Source organism: Erpetoichthys calabaricus, chromosome 4, assembly GCF_900747795.2.
Source record: "Erpetoichthys calabaricus chromosome 4, fErpCal1.3, whole genome shotgun sequence".
Lineage (NCBI taxonomy): Eukaryota > Metazoa > Chordata > Cladistia > Polypteriformes > Polypteridae > Erpetoichthys > Erpetoichthys calabaricus.
The window spans coordinates 279,956,037-279,974,396 of NC_041397.2; the positions used below are offsets into that span (position 1 = coordinate 279,956,037).

Below are 18,360 nucleotides of genomic sequence, written 5' to 3' on the forward strand. Positions count from 1 at the left end.
GTCACGTTTCTCGACACACTTCTGCTGAATAATTCTTTGACTGTAAGTCCTCCATATTAGTGTGTTACAGAGACGATGTGCAGCATTGATCATAGTGGCACTCTAGTTTGTTTTAATTCCCTCCTTTCCTGCTACCTCCAGGGATCAAGAGTCCCATAACTGAGCTTTCCCATTAAATTAACTTGTTAATTTGGTGCTCCCCTCTCAAAATGATGTTACCAGTCCAATAGACCACAGCATGGAAAAATCACACCGGCCATCACATGTGAGCGTGTGAAGCATGTCACTTCCAATGTTAAAGAAACACAGTCTCCTAAGAAAAAAGAAAGTTTTGCCCTTTCATATATAGTTCCTCTGAATTCCGGTACTACTCCAACCTGTTAATGATGTGGACCCCCAAGTATTGTAGGAGTGCTGCACCACCTCTACGTCCACTTGAATAGTGACCGGACATAGAATCTCTTTGATGCAGTGAAACTCAATAACCCATTCCTTGGTTTAGCTGATGTGAAGATGCAGACAATCAATACCCTCCATAAGTGTAGAATCATCTGAGAATTTCTGCAAGTGACATGCCCCGGTGTTATATTTTCTGAGGTGTTCAGAGTAACAGAGAAAATGAAACATAACTGCTCCTTGTGGTGGCCCAGTGTTGCTCACATCTTTATCAGTAACACAAACTCTGGTCTGCCTGACAGATAGTTCATTATCCAGGACACCATAGGCTCATCCAACTGCATTTGTCTGAGTTTACCACTTAACAGGGATGGCTGGATGGTACTGAAGGCACTGGAGAAATCAAAAAGTTAGCATCAAGACCAGCAGCATTAGACCTCCAATTAACTATTCACATCACCATTTTGCATTTACATGCACGTTGTTGCACAGTGTCAGTAATAAGCCAGTGACAAGAAACAGACAAGTGCTAATTAAGAAAATGAAGGCCTTGGCATTAAGACACATCAGTGGGCTTGTAGGAAGGTATCCAACAGTTTACTTTAGAACATATGCAGGCCATACACCATCACAACCAGCTCTTCTAAGCAGTCCAAATAAACAGTTTCATTATGGTACAGCATCGTTACAGGTTTTGAAAGTTTAAAATAAAATACCCTACATGCAAGGAACCACATATGAATATGTTGATGTTCACGTTCCACAGTTGATTGTGGTGAAGTATGGTAGTGATTAAAACTGATCCACATGTTAGCACTTGGAGATATTTTTGACAGGTGTCTTTTGAACATGTGTGTGAGTGTGTGTCTGCCTTAGGGGCAAATAAAGCAGAGGTTCAGGGTTGGGGTTGTGTGGTCTTGGTGGAGCGGCCAAGGGCAGTCAATGTTATTTTACCAGCTATGTCCCTTAAGGACTTGCAAACTCTAGTTTATAACAGATGCTTTAGCAGACTGAAGGTTCATTTTTGGTTTTATACCCAGTAATAAAGAGTCATATTTCATATTGTTGGGCGACTTCATGAAATGGATTTTTTTATTGTATAATAAGTGATAAAAATGTAGTATCTAAAGTAATTGTTTGTCTTAGATTTTTTTATTGAAAGATGCTATTTTTTTCTCTTTTTTGGTATACAGTAAGTGCTGTCAGTAAAAGTAAACAATACTAAGACCACAAGAACAAAAAAATCTGATATGCCACATTTATGGTCACCAGAATGATCCTATGGAAAGGATTATGTCAGTTACACAAATACGGTAATTAGAATACACATCCATCCCACCATCCACTTTTGAGCCAATCAGCCCTTTTCACATTTGTGTATTTTTTCTTCTGAAAGGCATCATGGACAGGTAAAGTCTTTCCTGGTTTTTGTAGACAACGGCCCCTGAGAAACACAATAAAAAAATGGATTCACACAATCAAAAGAGATAAAGACCACATCTTTCATGTGCCATATCAACCCTTATGCTTGTAGCTGGTACTTTAAATCTGATGAAAACATAATGTTTATGCATTGCTTTAAGACTGATGATGCACCTTTATAAATGAAACAACTTTGGTGAAATACTGACATGGAAATCGGCTTTTGAAGGGGCAAATGCTTGTTGCATAGTTAATGTGTGAGATCTGCACTTACGGAAAACAGAACAGTCGAGCCCTTCTCAATGAAACACAACTTTGCATTGGCATCTGCTCCTTCTCAAATAATAAGATTTATCATAACTGCAAAGTGAATAAGTTATTTTTTTAATGACTGACAATATGAACCATAAGTTTAAATTAATACCTCACACTCACTCATTATGCCAAATATAAAAGCAAAGAAAATGAGTGTGACTCACACCATACAACCTGGATGTTTAGCAGCTTTTACAGATGGTGTTGACCAAAGCACCCAACAGGTGACGAGGTTCATTTGGCTCTTAATTCTTGTAGCTCATGTGACTCACAGCATGGAGATCTTCTGGTGGCTGCGTTCTTCTCTGTCCTAAGGTGCTGTTCTGCCTTTGAGACTGTCTATTATCTCCATTTATTAAATTATTATGACCCATTTGGGTTCACGCTGTGCTCCTGACATTTAAAGTTTATTAGTGTCACTACTTAATTGACATATTTAATGCTTATGCAACAAAGCGTGCATATGTACTGAGCAGCATAAGCCAAACAAGCATTTCATTTTAATCCGTTCGTTCAAACCAGTTCTTATTTTATCAAACATATCAAAAGATACAAGTGGTCAATTCACACCCTATAGATTTTAAACAGAAGGCTTAATGATGTCATACCTCAGATTCTCCCTGGTATTCTGGCAACAGTTGACACTCCACTATAAGAAATATGGTTTTGTGATAAGAAGTTATCAAAATTAATCAAATATTGGATGATGCAAGAAACGAATGTGAAAATCATAACCCTTGCAGTCCCAAACCTCATATTTCATGTACAATATATACTCAGACCTCAAGTAAGTCAACACAAATTAAACAAAATAATTATAACAAAAACAGACTAATAATAATATCAGACTCCCTAACAAGCACACTCATGATCTGTTTTCATCCTCGGTTTCTTAAGCTGTTTGACTTGTGTTATGGAAGCATCTTGTTATTAATTCAGTTTTGCTACTTGTCCTTACTATTATCTGCTCAGATATACATTTCATGTGTACATCTTGCATATGTTTGTTATTATTCAGTATTTTTTTGCATTTTTATTGTTATTACTTTCATTGTAATTTTGTCTGTTTTTTTGCTTTATCATAGTGCTGTATTTTCAGTGCTTGTTAGTACATCAGTGGGATTGCCAACAAATACTGTACTGTATTGATAGAAATTGTTCTGAATTGAATTGAATTGAATCAATGGAAGCAAATTAGGAGACAAACATAACCTGATTGCTTGTGCAAGTGGAACGGTGGCCTTAATGGTATGGCATTAAAACAAGCAAGTACAGGGCAGAAAGAAAAGATGAGAGACAGAGGAAGTGAAACTGGTTATGAAGATTGGGAGGCAAGAAAAGAAAATCCTGCTGGGAAAGTTAAAAGCAGTTTATTTCTGCTTGAAGAGTGTTGTATAAAGAAAATTAATAGTGATGACAGATTAAGTATAAATACAAGATGGTGAGATGCTTACCTACTCTTAGAATGATTTAGGGGTTTATGTTGACACAACATTCACAGCCTCCTGGCAATGTAGAGGAGCAATCAAAAAGGCTAATAAAACGAAGTGGTTATTTAAATTTAAAAAAAAGAAAAGAAAAAACAAACACTTATTAAACAATATACTCAGCTGTACAAAGTGAAAAACAGCCCTTACTATTACATTAAGGATTCGGGCCAATTATTAGACTGATTTTTTGCTTTACGCTCCCAAACAAAATCATTTTAATTTTGTTTTACTTTTTTAATGTTACACAGTCCTTATCATATTACCATCAGAGAAACCACTAATGGCTTAAATATAGCAGAATGGGGGCTGTCTGGGTTTTTCTGAAAACCAAGCAGTGTTTTTTTTTTATCTTCAGTAAAGCCTTCCTTACTGTTGGCTGGTGCTTCGTTTTGTGGATTTGGATGATTTGGTCGCTCACTCACTGTTCTGTTGGAGTGTGACCAAATCCCAAGACTTGGCTCTCTAGGTTTTCTGAGATGCAGAATTTTAGAATATTACTGCAGACTGGGTGCAGCCTTTGACCTAGACAATTGTCATTGGTGGCACTCTCAATTATGTGATATTGCTTGAGCTGTCAAAAACTTGTTATGGTACCGATAACCATGGATCATAAAGTACATCAAGACTTAAATGGATGTGAATGCATAGAAAGGCACAAAACCTTTTTTCAGAACTCCTCCAATAATTATTGCATGAAGATGTTAATTAGACGTCAGTATGTGACACAACAAGCCTTGCTAACAAGGTAATTGACTGCGGAAACATTTAAAATGCCTAAAGGAAGCAAGAGTATTTATTATCCCCACACTTATCTACTTGGTAATGACTGCTGCCGAGTGCGTCGATGTTATGACATGATTATGAAGACAATGGAACTATGACTACATACGGTTAGGTTCATTTCATTTGGAATGCCTCTTACCAATTTAGGAAGTATTGTAACGACACTTAAATCTACTTTTTCCAGGAAAAAAAGTTCTTAATAGTAAATAAATGTATAAATTAATGTTTCCTCTCAAAATTTCTAAAAGCTATTGTGTCAAGAAGGGGACACATTTGCACTAACTATCCCATCCAGAATGATGCCAAAGTGTATCTTTGTTCACAAAATAACCACATACAAGAGATAGACGTAGAGAACACAGAATTACAAATAAGCTATAAAACTTGCTTCTTTTCTGAGTCTGCTCATACAGTTTTCTTGCCTTGTTTTGTCTGCTAGATAGAGTGGCTTATCTACCTGCCTAGTTCACCTACCTAAAGCTCTCCTATAACTAGTTACCCTGTACTCGGCCTGTCTCTCTTTATTCTGGCTTCACTTCGTCCTATCGGTCAAGTCATCCCTTGCCTCAGCTTTCCTCCTGACTCTAGACTCATGGCTACATAAGAATAAGATAAGACAATTTTTAAGATCACCTAATGAGAATTTATGTTTCAGCCTGAAAATCTACTCAAGGGTCAGGGGATCTACTTTCACTCCAGGTTATCTCTAGCAGAATTCCCTCAAAAGGCTCATATCCCTACAACCCTTAGCTTTCCTTCACCTTAAAAGACCAGCATTGCCAAGGCAGCCCCCACATGGGTCAGATTTATAAAACTTGCATTGTACTGGCCTCACTGAATCTCCTGTTCAATTATCCAGGAAGCTAAACACCTTGATGCAATAATTCCACCAAGAGATGCTGAGAATGTTTAATTATACAAATGGTGTGAAACTCTAAATATAAATACAAACAAACACTAATAAGTACTTGTATAAGTAACATCAAGTAAATAGAGCAGCATTTGTAACTAAGAGCTTAACAGCCGAAAGCTTAGTAAATTTACGTGTTGAAATATAATATTTACTTTGACATTCCCTAACCAAAGTTACTTAAACAAAAGCTACAAAACTAGAAAAACGAGATAATTTACAGGGAATGCCTTTACAAGGGCTAACTAAGCAGGATGGTGAAGGATTGTTTGAGAGAACAAACACCGAAGATAACAAACACTCCATGCTTACTGCTGCTGCACTCACTTCCTACTTCCTGTCACATTGGCTTCCTGTTTCCAGCTGCAGCATTAGGATTTTTATGTTAGGGTTACAAAAGTTTGCTAAACAATTAGAACTTAACTGGCAGAAAATGCATACACACAAAAAGAGGTCCAAAATGTGCATATGCAACTTTCCACGCAAAAGACAGGATGTAGCAAAAAAAAAAAACTCGACGGGAGAACTTAAGTATATTTGCAATAACTCTTGCGTATGGAATAGTCCAGAGAAACTGGCAAATAATAATTTATATTGCTGAGCCATTATTATAATATGCATTGACATGAAAAACATAATAAACCTTAAAAGGGATAAATATGGTGTATAGACTCTATTTTAGTTCCCTTTTCACAGGGCTAATGCTGTGTATTTGCAATGAAGAACTTTTTTTGACAGTTTATATTAGCTACCTGTTGTCACTGGCTGACATGTCAGGAATATCTTGGCCAAGCTTCAGATCCATCATACATACTGTGCTGGAAGACATTAATCAACTGATGAGGTCCTACATTCAGCTTCTGTGTTTATGGGAGTACTTACGTAAAACATAACATGTTTATGCCAACATAAAAAGGAAATTTTCTGTAGTGGCCAGTTTTCCTAATATAATCAGAGCAATTGATGACACTCATATTTAATATGAGTTAATATGCTTTTGTTAACTGTAAACAGTGACATTCCATTAACGATAAGTCATTTGTGATGCCAAGAGAAGACTAACAAATATGTTGGTTAGTAGCCTAGGTCTACTCATGACTCATTTATTGTGAGGCAAAGTAGCAATGGAAGACATTGTTCTGATTGTACTGTACATGATGTCTGGATCCTCAATATTTCATATGGCCTGTACTATTCATTGTAACAGCAATCTTGTCATTATACGTGTCAGGTGATAGTGGCTACATACTCAAACACTGGTGCCTTACACCTTTCCCCAACATCACAGTGCAGAGCAGAGGCGCTAAAATTTTGTATGTGTGGAGCGCACCATAAGGGTGGTTGCGTCTCGATGCATCAGGTGAGAGGCTGCTGTACCAGCCAATGAATGTCTTCAATGTCATGATTGTATAAGCATGAGATTGATTAGCATGGTCCATATATGGATGTTTCAGAGTGGCAACCTGGTTGGGTTTGAGGCCTATTCACATATGAGCATTTATAAGATAATTGTGATTTATAAAGGGTAAATTGCGTAGAAATGTGCACATGCAAGGTTTTATAAATTCAAATATTTTTTTGGTGTACGCGTTTTCCTTTTTTTTTTCGCATATGCATAATTTCACACTCAAATCCATGCAATGTTTTATAAATGAGACCCCAAGACTCCACAGGTCTGCCTCACCACAGGGAGCCTGGCCCTGAGCTTGAAGTGTAGACTTCAAAATTAATTCCGTAAACAAATTTTTATGAGATGGGATGTAATGTGTGGAAGAAGAATCGGCTTGAGGAATATCAGGATTTGACTTCGTAACAATCTCATTGTTGTATGTTGACTGACACTGTGGACCTTTCATTCACTCATGACCCAGATGTGACATAATGGCGGGCAACCATATTGAATTATGACTGATTAAGCATGTAGTTGCCAGGCAAATATAACATTTGTGCAGGTGAAAGCCATCCAAAACCTACCATATTTACTGGCTTTATAGTTGTATAAATCCAGCTTCAAACTGTCCCTTGAATTTTTATAAAAGAATTTTAACTTGGATTTAGACTGGCCAATGACAAATTTAGTTCTAGTAAAAAATCTTTAGGGAATGTTTTGTATATCATGGAGCAACTCTTCAAAACCCATCAGAGAGTTGTGTATATGTGAGTCATTTATTACATCCATACGGTGGACATAACTTTGAATACAATTCATATTTTCTGATAAACTGTTACTACTTCCCAATAATCAATGTTATGTAGGGAACTCCTTGTTCTTCAGAGCAGAGGGTCTGATCTTTGCTGTTATCCTTGTGAATGTGGCTTTGTTTCTTCTGATATCAAGCAGATGAAGTTGCAACAAGCATAGTACCCTTGAATCATGCTGGACAGTACAAAGGGAAAATATCAGATATTGCTAAGAATTCTAGTTTTTTAATAAAACAGAGAAATGAATCTTTGAGTTAGCTCAGAAAGTTGATGGTAGAGAAGCGTCTCTATTGGAAAATACAGCACAGAGATGAGTGGATGGACTTGGCTTCTGCCGATCTGGGTTAGTAAGTGGTGAGCAGTTCAGTCAGTGGTGATCACTAACCCAGGGAATCAATGCTTCAGGCCAGCTAAGGGCTGCTATGGACCAGGGGTCATGCAACTTTAAATGTTTGAGTTATCCGAACCAACATTCTTTTTTTAATTTTGAGCTTCTCAAAGAGGGTAGAGGGTTCTTGTGCTTAGCTCAATATCATGTAATAACTGATATTTCAAAGCTTGCTGGTATGATTATGAGTACCACTTCAGAGATTATGTGGTGTTCATTGAAGGTCTTGCACTTAGTAATTGACGATGCACAGCCCTTTGACCTTTCATACAGCTTAAACAGATCAAGCTGCTTTAAGAGCAAAAGCTTTGGCAACTGTATTTTTTTCTCGTAAATCTTGTAATACTTATTTCTTTCTTGGCTGATTTTATTGCAGCAGTGGGTTTACATTATGCTGCTGTCTTAAGCGATATGCAAGTTTAAAATTATACTGCCATAAGAATAATTATTTCTGAAAACCAGATAACCAGAAATTTCTATTTATGTACAGCAATAAAACATGTGCAGTAAAAGCCCAAATCTTCAATTAGAACAAGTGGCCCAATCGTCTTTTACATTAGCTTGGCTGTAATCATTTTCAAAACAAAGGTATTTGATTTATTCATTTACAATATTTTTTGGATCTGGCAGTTAGAAGATTGGATTTGAATGTTTGTATATGTGGCTATCTATTTGATGATCTGTGCCTGTGGTCATAAAACCTTCTTAATTATACCATTATAATAATCATTCACATAAAGCTGTCACTAGGCACTTGGTTATGAAAGTTTTTTTCCACAAAAATATTCACTGAAGTTAAAATAAACATCTGTGAAACTTTTATTTTAATTTGTATTTTTTATAAAGAAACTCCCTAATACTAGTGTATTGTAAAGATAAAGATTTGGGGCACCTTATAGCAAACCCCATTTGATGCATGGCTGGCCAGGCCTAAAGAAAAGAAAAGGAAATTCAAAGCAAAGATCACTGTTTAGGTCAAGAATTGTAAAAGTGCTTCTGGTGTCGAGCCATTGCCATTTTGGGATTTTATATACTGTTCATGGCAAAAGGAGCAGAAGGTGGAAGTATTGCCATTCATCCTATTGCTGGATGTCGTGCTTTCTATGGTCAAAAATGGAGAAGATGTTATCAAAATCACCGCCTCACTCTTCAGAGTTGCATTGCTCATGGAATTAGAACCCTTAAGACTCCCCCTAAGCACACATGTCTGACAGTGTAAAGACTCACTGAGCAAATTATGATGAATATCTGCTGTGGAAGATTCAGCCCGTACACAGACAGGCAGACACTGATAGTTCCAACACACACAAGTTTATTTACATAAAATCCACAAAACAGTCCTGCACAGCACACAGTGCCCCTGCACCAATCACCCTTAAGTCCGGGCCTTCCAATGGTCCTTCCTTTCTTTCACTGCCTCCGTTCCTCCTTCCCGAGCTTTGTCCTCTTCCTCCCGACTCCGGCTATTGACTGGAGGAAGGCAGCCTCTTTTATACCAACCCAGACGTGCTCCAGGTGCCCTTTGACAATCTTCCTGTGGCACTTCCTGGTGTAGCGGAAGAGTTGCATGAGCATCCGGAAGCATTCCGGGTGTCCCTAGGTATTCCTTCCACCAGCTGTTGACATCCAGGGCTCTATGATCCTCCGGGTGTCCCCTGGTGGTGACCACGGGCCCCAGTAGGGTTGAACTTCCATGCTCAGTTCCCGTGGCCCCCATACCGACCAGAGCGGCTGCCCTCTCGTGGCCCGGGGGAGGCATACTCCCTCTCCTGGTCCTTCCAGGCATCCCGGCTGGACACAACCCCCAGCCACACTGCACATTCATGCACTTATCTAATTAGTCAAGTGGCAGCAGCGCAATACATAAAATCCTGCAGCTCCAGTGATTTCAACACTAAATCCCCAGATATCTGTCTATATATCTACTGTATCTGTGAGAAGCAGAGAAACATCAAAATGCACAGTTAGTATTTATTTTTTGTCACCTAACTGACTTTAAATGAAAAGCAGGTGGATTTATGCTCTACTTCTTTTTGATTTTTGCAATGACCAGCCACTCTATAATAACAACAACATTTATTTATATAGCACATTTTCATACAAATAATGTAGCTCAAAGTTCTTTACATGATGAAGAAAAGAGAAAAAAAGACAAAGTAAGAATTAAAATAAGACAACACTAATTAACATAGAATAAGAGTAAGGTCCGATGGCCAGGGAGGACAGAATATATAGATTTTTTCATGTGCCTTGAAGAAATTAGTGAGTTGAAAACCTTAAATGAAAACCCAGTGTGTCTCTGTATACCAGTAAATTGAGTCAGGAGACTGCGGCTTGCGTCTCAGTAATCAGAAGATATGACCTTGAGAATTTAACATACTGTACTCATGTCAGATTAGTTTGATTGAAAATTTAAGATTCGGCTATATTCTCAAAAGACAAATTACAGAAGATGTAACTGTTACCAAATGAAATGAGAAGACTTAAATAAATAAAACAGCACATTTTTGCTAGGAACAACTCAGTGAGCCTAAAATTGACTACTCCATTCAACAGAAATAATTCAAAAATGATTTTTCAGAGGTTTTATGGTAGCCAACAGTGGTTGGCACTGCTGCCTCATAGTTCCAGTATCCTAGATCAGCATCCCAGAGTTTGCATTTTCTCCCTTTAATGTGCATGGATTTACCTCACAGGACTCCAGTTTTTCTTCCACGTCTCTTAAGAAAAGCACATGAAGTTAACTGATGACTCTAAAGTGGCAGGAGTGCCTGTGTGACTGAGTCCTGCTCTGGACTGGCATCTAGTCCAAGGCTATTTGTAGATAGATAGATAGATAGATAGATAGATAGATAGATAGATAGATAGATAGATAGATAGATAGATAGATAGATAGATAGATAGATAGATAGATAGATAGATAGATAGATAGATAGATAGATAGATGCATTCCCCTGATATTTAATATTAGCTTAATTGGTTACAAAATTGGCTTCAAGTGAGCTCAGGAAAAGATCTCCAGCCTATCCAGACTTGGTTTCTCCATTGTACCTATTGCTGCTTGAGGAGTTCCAGCTCGATACAAACCTTTATTGGATTAAGTAGGATGGTCATGTGTAAGCTAAAAAAAATACATGAAAATGAATTCCCGAGAGGCATCACCTTAAGGGTGTTTATGGTCACGTATAAGTTCACATCCCTTTTGGGTATTGTGGGAGATACTTGGAACAAACAAATCAGGACCCTGTAGGATATCTAATTTGTTAGGCAGCCACAGGGCACGTAGGAACTGCTTCCACTTCAAAACAATACGGCAAGGAGTTAGGGGTGCAATACATCTGAAAGCCACTAGAGTGTACTGTACTCTGATGACCTGTGAATTCTGTAAAGCAGCCCATGAAATTATCTCTAAGTGGCCTTGAGATGGAGCATAATTGGCTGTTACCTGCCAGGTCTCATTACATTTAGAGTCAAGAGGTGGACTAAGGCAAAGGCTCACCGACAGGCAAGCATTGAAGACAGGGAACTGGTAGTAGTGGAGGTAAGGTACACTCTATGCTGAATTGCTTTTTATTACCAGTAAATCCCCGATACCATTAAATAAACACTGAGTAAATCAACTACTGTAAGTAATTTGCTATTTCACTTCTGGGATTAAGTATGCTTCTGCTAACAATTGCTCTTGTGGTTTCCAATTCATGATTTAATAGCACACAATCAACCCATAATTAACACAGCCAAAGATCTAGTGTTGGCAAATAATTAGATCCCTTTTTCCTGATGAGTGGAAAGTATGATTCATATCATACTGTAGCTCAATTCATATTTTGCCTATGTAAACCCCACACCAATGGTTTTATTTCTCTTTCCTTTTTGTTGCAGAACTGATTTTTTGGAACATGTCCTTATTGTATAATTGGGACCAATTGGTTTTGCTATGCACATTGTTTTTTAATGTTGCAGTGTTTTATATTTTGGCATACACACCTTATTTAAATCCCCCTTTTTTCTTCTTCATGTCTAACTTTAAGTTAATGCCAAGCTTGCTGATGCTGGTGACTTTTAGGGTAGCCCGTCACCGAAATGCTTTTAAACAATCTAACCCCTCCATGGCACACCAGGAACGAGTAATATAATATTTTACAGTTATGGTCTATATGAGCCGTAAACCTGGTTGTCAAGGTATTTGATCAGAGTCCAGAGAAATAATTTGCAATCACCATAGTAAAGACGTTTATACAACAGATTGCTGGTAACCAAAATATAATGACTGATATTGTACTAATGCAAATTCTGTTAATCGCTGTGTAATATTGCAGTAAAATTTGTTTTGTTTAATTTCTGAATTTATAGAAAGTGATAGGCCCCCCAGATTTTTTAACATTTGAATTTTTTCCAATGATCAATCTTCAGAGTCAAAAAAACATTCTGCAGAGTTTTGTAAATGAATCATAAATAGACAAAACTATAAATACTGTATATCATAAACTTAATTTTATACATACCAAGCTTACTAATTCAGGTCAAATCTGGGCACAAGGTAGGACCCAACACGTTTCAGAGAGAACCCCAGAACACGTACTTATCATACTCAGGACAATTTAGAGCAGGGGTGTCGAACTCCGGGCCTGGAGGGCCGCAGTGGCTACAGGTTTTCATTCTGACCCTTTTCCTAATCAGTGAGTAGTTTTCACTGCTAATTAACTCCTTTTCCCTACATTTCAATAGCCCTGTTTTTAAGGATTCAGTGCTCTGAAATAATTTTTTCTTCATTAAATGGCAGCCAAACAGAAATGAGACATGAAACGAGCCAACAGATGACCAGCTAAACTGGGATTTCAAACTCCTACCAATTTCACTCCAACCAGTCTCTTAACGAGAAGCCGATTCTTGCTGTTAATTAAGCCCGTCATTAGATTCAATGGCTTGTTGATGATCTCATTCTGCCACAGCAGACATTTCCAAATCTGTTGATTTTTCTGTTTTTTCTGTCATATGGTGGCTTGTTTGATGTCTCAGTATTGTTTGGCTACTAATTAAGGAAAAAGAAACAATTAAGGGGCCTGAGTCAAGTTAATTAAAAGTAAAGCAAAAGAAATTAATTAGCAGTAAAAACGGCTCACTAATGAAGAAGATGGTTAGAATGAAAACATGCAGCCACTGCGGCCCTCGAGGACCGTTCGACACCTGTGATTTAGAGTGATGAGTTAGTTACCTTGGCCCTTGAAATGCACTGGTCTGCAAAAAAAATATATATATAGGTGTTCTGTATGGATCTGAGGGTGCTGAATCTAAATGTGGCAACTGGATTGCTCTTTTAGGTCCAGTTTTTGAAAAAAGAAGGTTTAAAAATGAAAAAAAAAATTTTGAAAATCCAGGAGTCCAAACTTAGCCAACTTTGCTGCTGCAATAAAGATGGTGTTTTTTTGTTTTGTTTTTTTGCTACCAAGGTAAATTCTCCACAAATGTAACAAAAAGTGTATGGCTTGTTCACACAAGCAGGTGACATATTCCACTTCCAAAAAAGCATAACTTTAAAAATAAAATGACCTTCACCGTTAGACAGATGAGGTGATACTGAACTTTGGGAATGAAAGGCAGGATTTAGTTTACTACTTATATAGTGTATTTACTTGTAAAGTGGCTTAGAATATTGTTTCACTACGTAAAGGTAATATATAAAATATTATTTTATTATATTATTATTATATATTAGTTGTGTAAGCCTGAGCTGTAAAAAGCCTGTGGTCCTAGAAACTATTGAAATCGTCAGAAAACAAAAATGAAATGTAGAGACGTCAGGTATTTGAAAGGAACTACTCTGGGCATCTCTCTCTCTCCTAGGAGGATTTGTTTTGCCGACATGCTTGCCTCTCTTGTGCATTAGTGTTGGGAGGAAAAGTTAAAGGGATACCGTTTTGCCGATGTTAGTGGCTAAGCAACTCTGTCTTTCTTCTGAGGTTTCGTTTTGCTGACGTGCTCGCCTCACTTGTGTTATTAGCGTCTAAGCGAGTTTTCTGTTACCTTGGAGGCAGAGCCCTTACCCCGACTCCTCCTCTCACTTCTGGGCCAGACAAACACACACACTTCCATGCGTAGACGTTTATATATAAGAAAATGCAAGTTGAAGTTCAATTTCAGTTCACTTCAGTTTATTTTTGTCCAGACTCAGAGTTCTGTAACATATTCATAAGTAAATGCAATTACAATTACATGTACGAGTAAATTGAAATAAGAACATGCAGATACAAAAGGAGTTTAGCCTAACAGGTTCATTTGGACAAATTGATCCAAATCAAAAATAGCTAGAACATCCAGTTCAGCAAAATGTTTTTGACATTTTGTTCCAGTCCATCAGTCCTCTCTGTTTCCAGTTGTCCATCTTAAATTCCCATTAAACTGTATACCACTCATAATAGAATGTGCAAAAATGTAACAAGATAATGTTGCCAGACAGAAAAGTGACAACGTGCACCTTTACGTTCCTAAATATAATTAATCATTTTCACACAGTTTTATACTCACCTCCTCTATTTGATTTTTATCCTACTATGTCGTGAGCCATTTGACGTAGTCGTGCCTCAGGCATAGACTTGTGCCTTTTTGGTTTCTTTGAATTGACGTATTTTGAGGTACTTACACTTTTTTTTATTATTTTCCAGTGCCTGAAGCCGTGCAGAGAAGCCTGGGATCTGAAGGAGAATCAGTGCCAGAATTTATGTGAAGTATGTATGTCAGCCTTCAGGCTCTTTCTGATACACTTCGTAGTTATGCAATGTTCAAATGAAGTAAAAGCAAGTTGCGTAGTAGGATTTGGCTGAGCAGTGTTTATGACACATTACAGCACATACAGTATTAGTGGTTTGGGTAATATAAAACTATTGGGTGATGCTTCGCCACAGTCCATTTATTACGCACAGTGACATAAACATTTTCAGGTAGATCCTGTCTTAAAATTAATGTCCTGCATATGCAGAACCTGGCAGGTGTTTTCTTTTAAATGAAATAATGTTATGGATGTATAAACCACGACTTTCTCGCTATGTTAGCCTTACTCGCATTACAGAGTCACACAGCCTTAAGAGGTGTGTTAGAGCCGGGCATAGAGGGATACACCGCTGATCCATCTTTCTTTACCAAACAAAGGAGTGGGAGATATGGAGGCAGTGGTGACCTTAGGCCTCTTAAGGTTCTCCTGCAGCTCCACATGTCTGGTCCTAACACCTGGTAATGAAGCTTTATCCGGTTTGGTCTACCTGTTGTAGGCTATTGTCTCACAGACCTGTATTTGACATCCCTAAACCCTGAAGCCCCTAAGTTGACAACCCGCACCTGAACCTTTGTGACCAGAAAAATGTAAGAAGCCATATCAAATTAATACAAAAAGAAAATAAAATCCAAAGATAAAAGATTGAATGCAAACATCTAATATAATACTTTCAATTATTGCATGATTTAACTATTAGCTTCTGTAATACAGTTAAAATATAAGTACTAAAGAAAATAATAATAAAAAAAAATAAACTTCAGCAGCGATGACACAGATTCAGACTCGATCCTCAAGATGATCTTTCTTTCTTTGAAATCTCATTAGGTTTTTATTTAGTAATTTTGTCAACAAGTGAACAGAAACTCCTGCTTTCTAATTCACTTTGTGTCATACAAAACTTTCCCTTCTTAGGTACAATACTTCTTTTGAAATAGACAGGTTTTTATGTCTAATAAAATATGTAAGATGTACATATGTTTGCATAAGTAGTATTTTCTTATTTCTAATTCTGTTTTTATTTACAGAGGATTCAGAAAGTATTCAGACTCCTTTACTTTCTGTACATTTTATTGTGTTCCAGATTTGATTTTAAATGGATACATTTGCCATTTTTGCCCATCAATCTACAATCAATGCCCATTGACAAAATGAAAACAAGTTTTCAGAAAGGTTTGCAAATTAATTCAAAACTCAAAAGCTGAAATCCCTCATTTATTTAAGTCTTCAGACCCTTTGCTGTTGCACTACAAGTTGCGGTTGTACATTGTGTTTGCTTTAATTTTCCTTGAAATGTGTCTAGAATTTGATTTTTTGTCCTCCTGTGGCAAACTGAACTGATTGGACATTGTGTAGAAAGGCATGCACCTGTGTATATGCTGTAAGGTCTCACAATTCACTTATTTTATCAGGATAAAAATCAAGTCATAAAGCCCAAGGAACTCTCTGTAGATCTCCACGATCATATTGTGGTGAGGCTTAGATCAGGAAAATGGTATAAAAACCATTTGTAAAGCTTTAAGTGTTCCCAGGTGGCTAGATGGAAGCCACAAACCCACTTCCACCACACTGCGTTACATGACTGAAGCCACCATGCATATCATGGCAGTTTGGTTGTACAGTGCCATATGAATCAGTTCCCAGTTTCACTATCAGCATCAACGTCTGATGACCAGTTCACATAGTCTTCTCGATCATTCAGTTGAACTAATGGGTCTGTATCAGTTTCATTTAAAAGCTACTTGTTTGCACACCATTGTGTTTTGCTTGATGACTCTGCCCCACTAATAAATATCGATGAGTTACCTTAAAGAGTCAAAGTGCATGGAAATGTTCATGATTTTTTTCAGCATTACATTATTTTATGTACTAGATGGAAGCAAAATAGTTATTAGTTAGTTCCAATAGTTATTTGGGCTTAACAGTGTAAAAATTGACCATTATCGTCACCCTGAATCTGATTGGAACAAATGTAATTATTGGAACAAATGTAATTATTGTGGCACATTGATACTTCCTCAGCATATTGTACATAAACATTTTTGTGTCTGAATTACTGTTCATGCATCATTAAAACAATCCTCCTGACCACAGTTATTGACAAACTTAGGCATCAATGATGACAGATGCTACATTATACCTAGCATCTATTCAAATTATATCGTAGAAGTCCTGGGTAGGATAGACAGTCTAAACTAGGTCAAACAGATATTGATTTTACTTAGTCCAAAGGATTCTAAAGTAACCCAGTGATTCATTTTCTATAGTGTGTTCCTTCGTGCCGGTCCCAAGCCCGGATAAATTGGGAGGGTTACGTCAGGAAGGGCATCCGCTGTAAAATTTTGCCAAATCAATATGCGGACAACAAGATGATCCGCTGTGGTAACCCCTAACGGGAGCAGCCGAAAGAAGAAGAAGTATAAAAATTGACCATTATTGTCACCCTGAATCTGACGCTGTTGGAACAAACGTAGTTACATAGAATTCCGAGCCCAAGTTAATACTCGGGGTTAATGCCAGTAAAGTTCAGTGGGTTAGTGGTTGTAATATTAGTAGCAAAATTTTGATAATATCAGAGAAGTAAGAGCAACATAATGCAAGGCTATTTGGCAATGAAGGGCAAAAAAGCAAAACCTTCATTTTGCAGTCGTACTATAGAAAATGAATTACTGGGGTACTTTAGAATCCTCTGGGCAAAGTAAAATCGATATCTGTTTGACCTAATTTAGACTGTCTATCCTATCCAGGACTTTTTACGATATAGTTTGAATAGATGCTAGGTATAATGTAGCATCAGTCACCATTGATGCCTAAGTTTGTCAATAACTGTGATCAGGAGGGTTGTTTTAATGATGCATGAACAGTAATTCAGACACAAAAATGTTTATTTACAATATGCTGAGGAAGTATCAATGTGCCACATTAATCTGTAGAACAACAAAAAAAAATCCAGAGTTTAATAGAGGATTTGGTTTTAATAAAGAAGGGACGATTAACAGAAGTAATTTTAAAGGAAGAAGTAATAAATTGAACTCTACTGCAGCACTGGCCTGGACTAATGGCATGTCTCTATTCCTGTCTCACCCCTTCTCACCTTACAGTCTTTTTCTGTCTACTCAATACCTTTGGCCTCTTTTCTTTCTGTCAGTTAAGCCTTTGCCCTAGCTGTTAACTTATAGTGAATCTGGCATGGAGACATTTTGAAAACAAACACTGAGTTTCCTTCAGGATAATTCCTGGGATTACTTAAGGGTTCAGGGATGACCTGATAACATCCCAGGGAACACTAATTCCAATAAACAAACTTTCTTATTGCAGAACAGCATCCTTGGGGCCACCTACACTCTTTATTGGACCACAGGGTCACACCTCTCCTGCTACAGGGCTGTCTGCGCCCATGGCAGATCATGTCTTCTCAAGAGTTTTTTGTCCCCACTGCTGCTCCTCTTGGGCTCTTCTCCTGCCCTGTTTTATGTCAGTGCTCCATATGTCCCTTTGTCAGCTGTACAAATTATAATGATGGCAGGTGAAGTGTCTTAATGGTTATTATATCTCCACTTATCCTAGGATGCCAATGAACCTTAAAGGCTCTTATTTGACTGTCGTTAATGATGATTTATTTTTAGGTTTCACCTCTTAATTGTAAGCACTCATTATCTGCAACATTATTTTTTCTTAAAGGGGATTT

At 37.5% G+C, this 18,360-nt stretch overlaps 1 protein-coding gene across 1 annotated transcript in view; it reads left to right on the top strand.

The window, feature by feature from the left end:
- Positions 1-18,360, top strand: part of LOC114650923 (anosmin-1) — a 288,549-nt gene that overhangs the window by 146,923 nt on the left and 123,266 nt on the right. Inside the window, exon 3 of the mRNA XM_051927220.1 lies at positions 14,569-14,631. Within this exon, the coding sequence (XP_051783180.1) occupies positions 14,569-14,631 (63 nt within the window). The remainder of the gene's footprint in view (positions 1-14,568; positions 14,632-18,360) is intronic.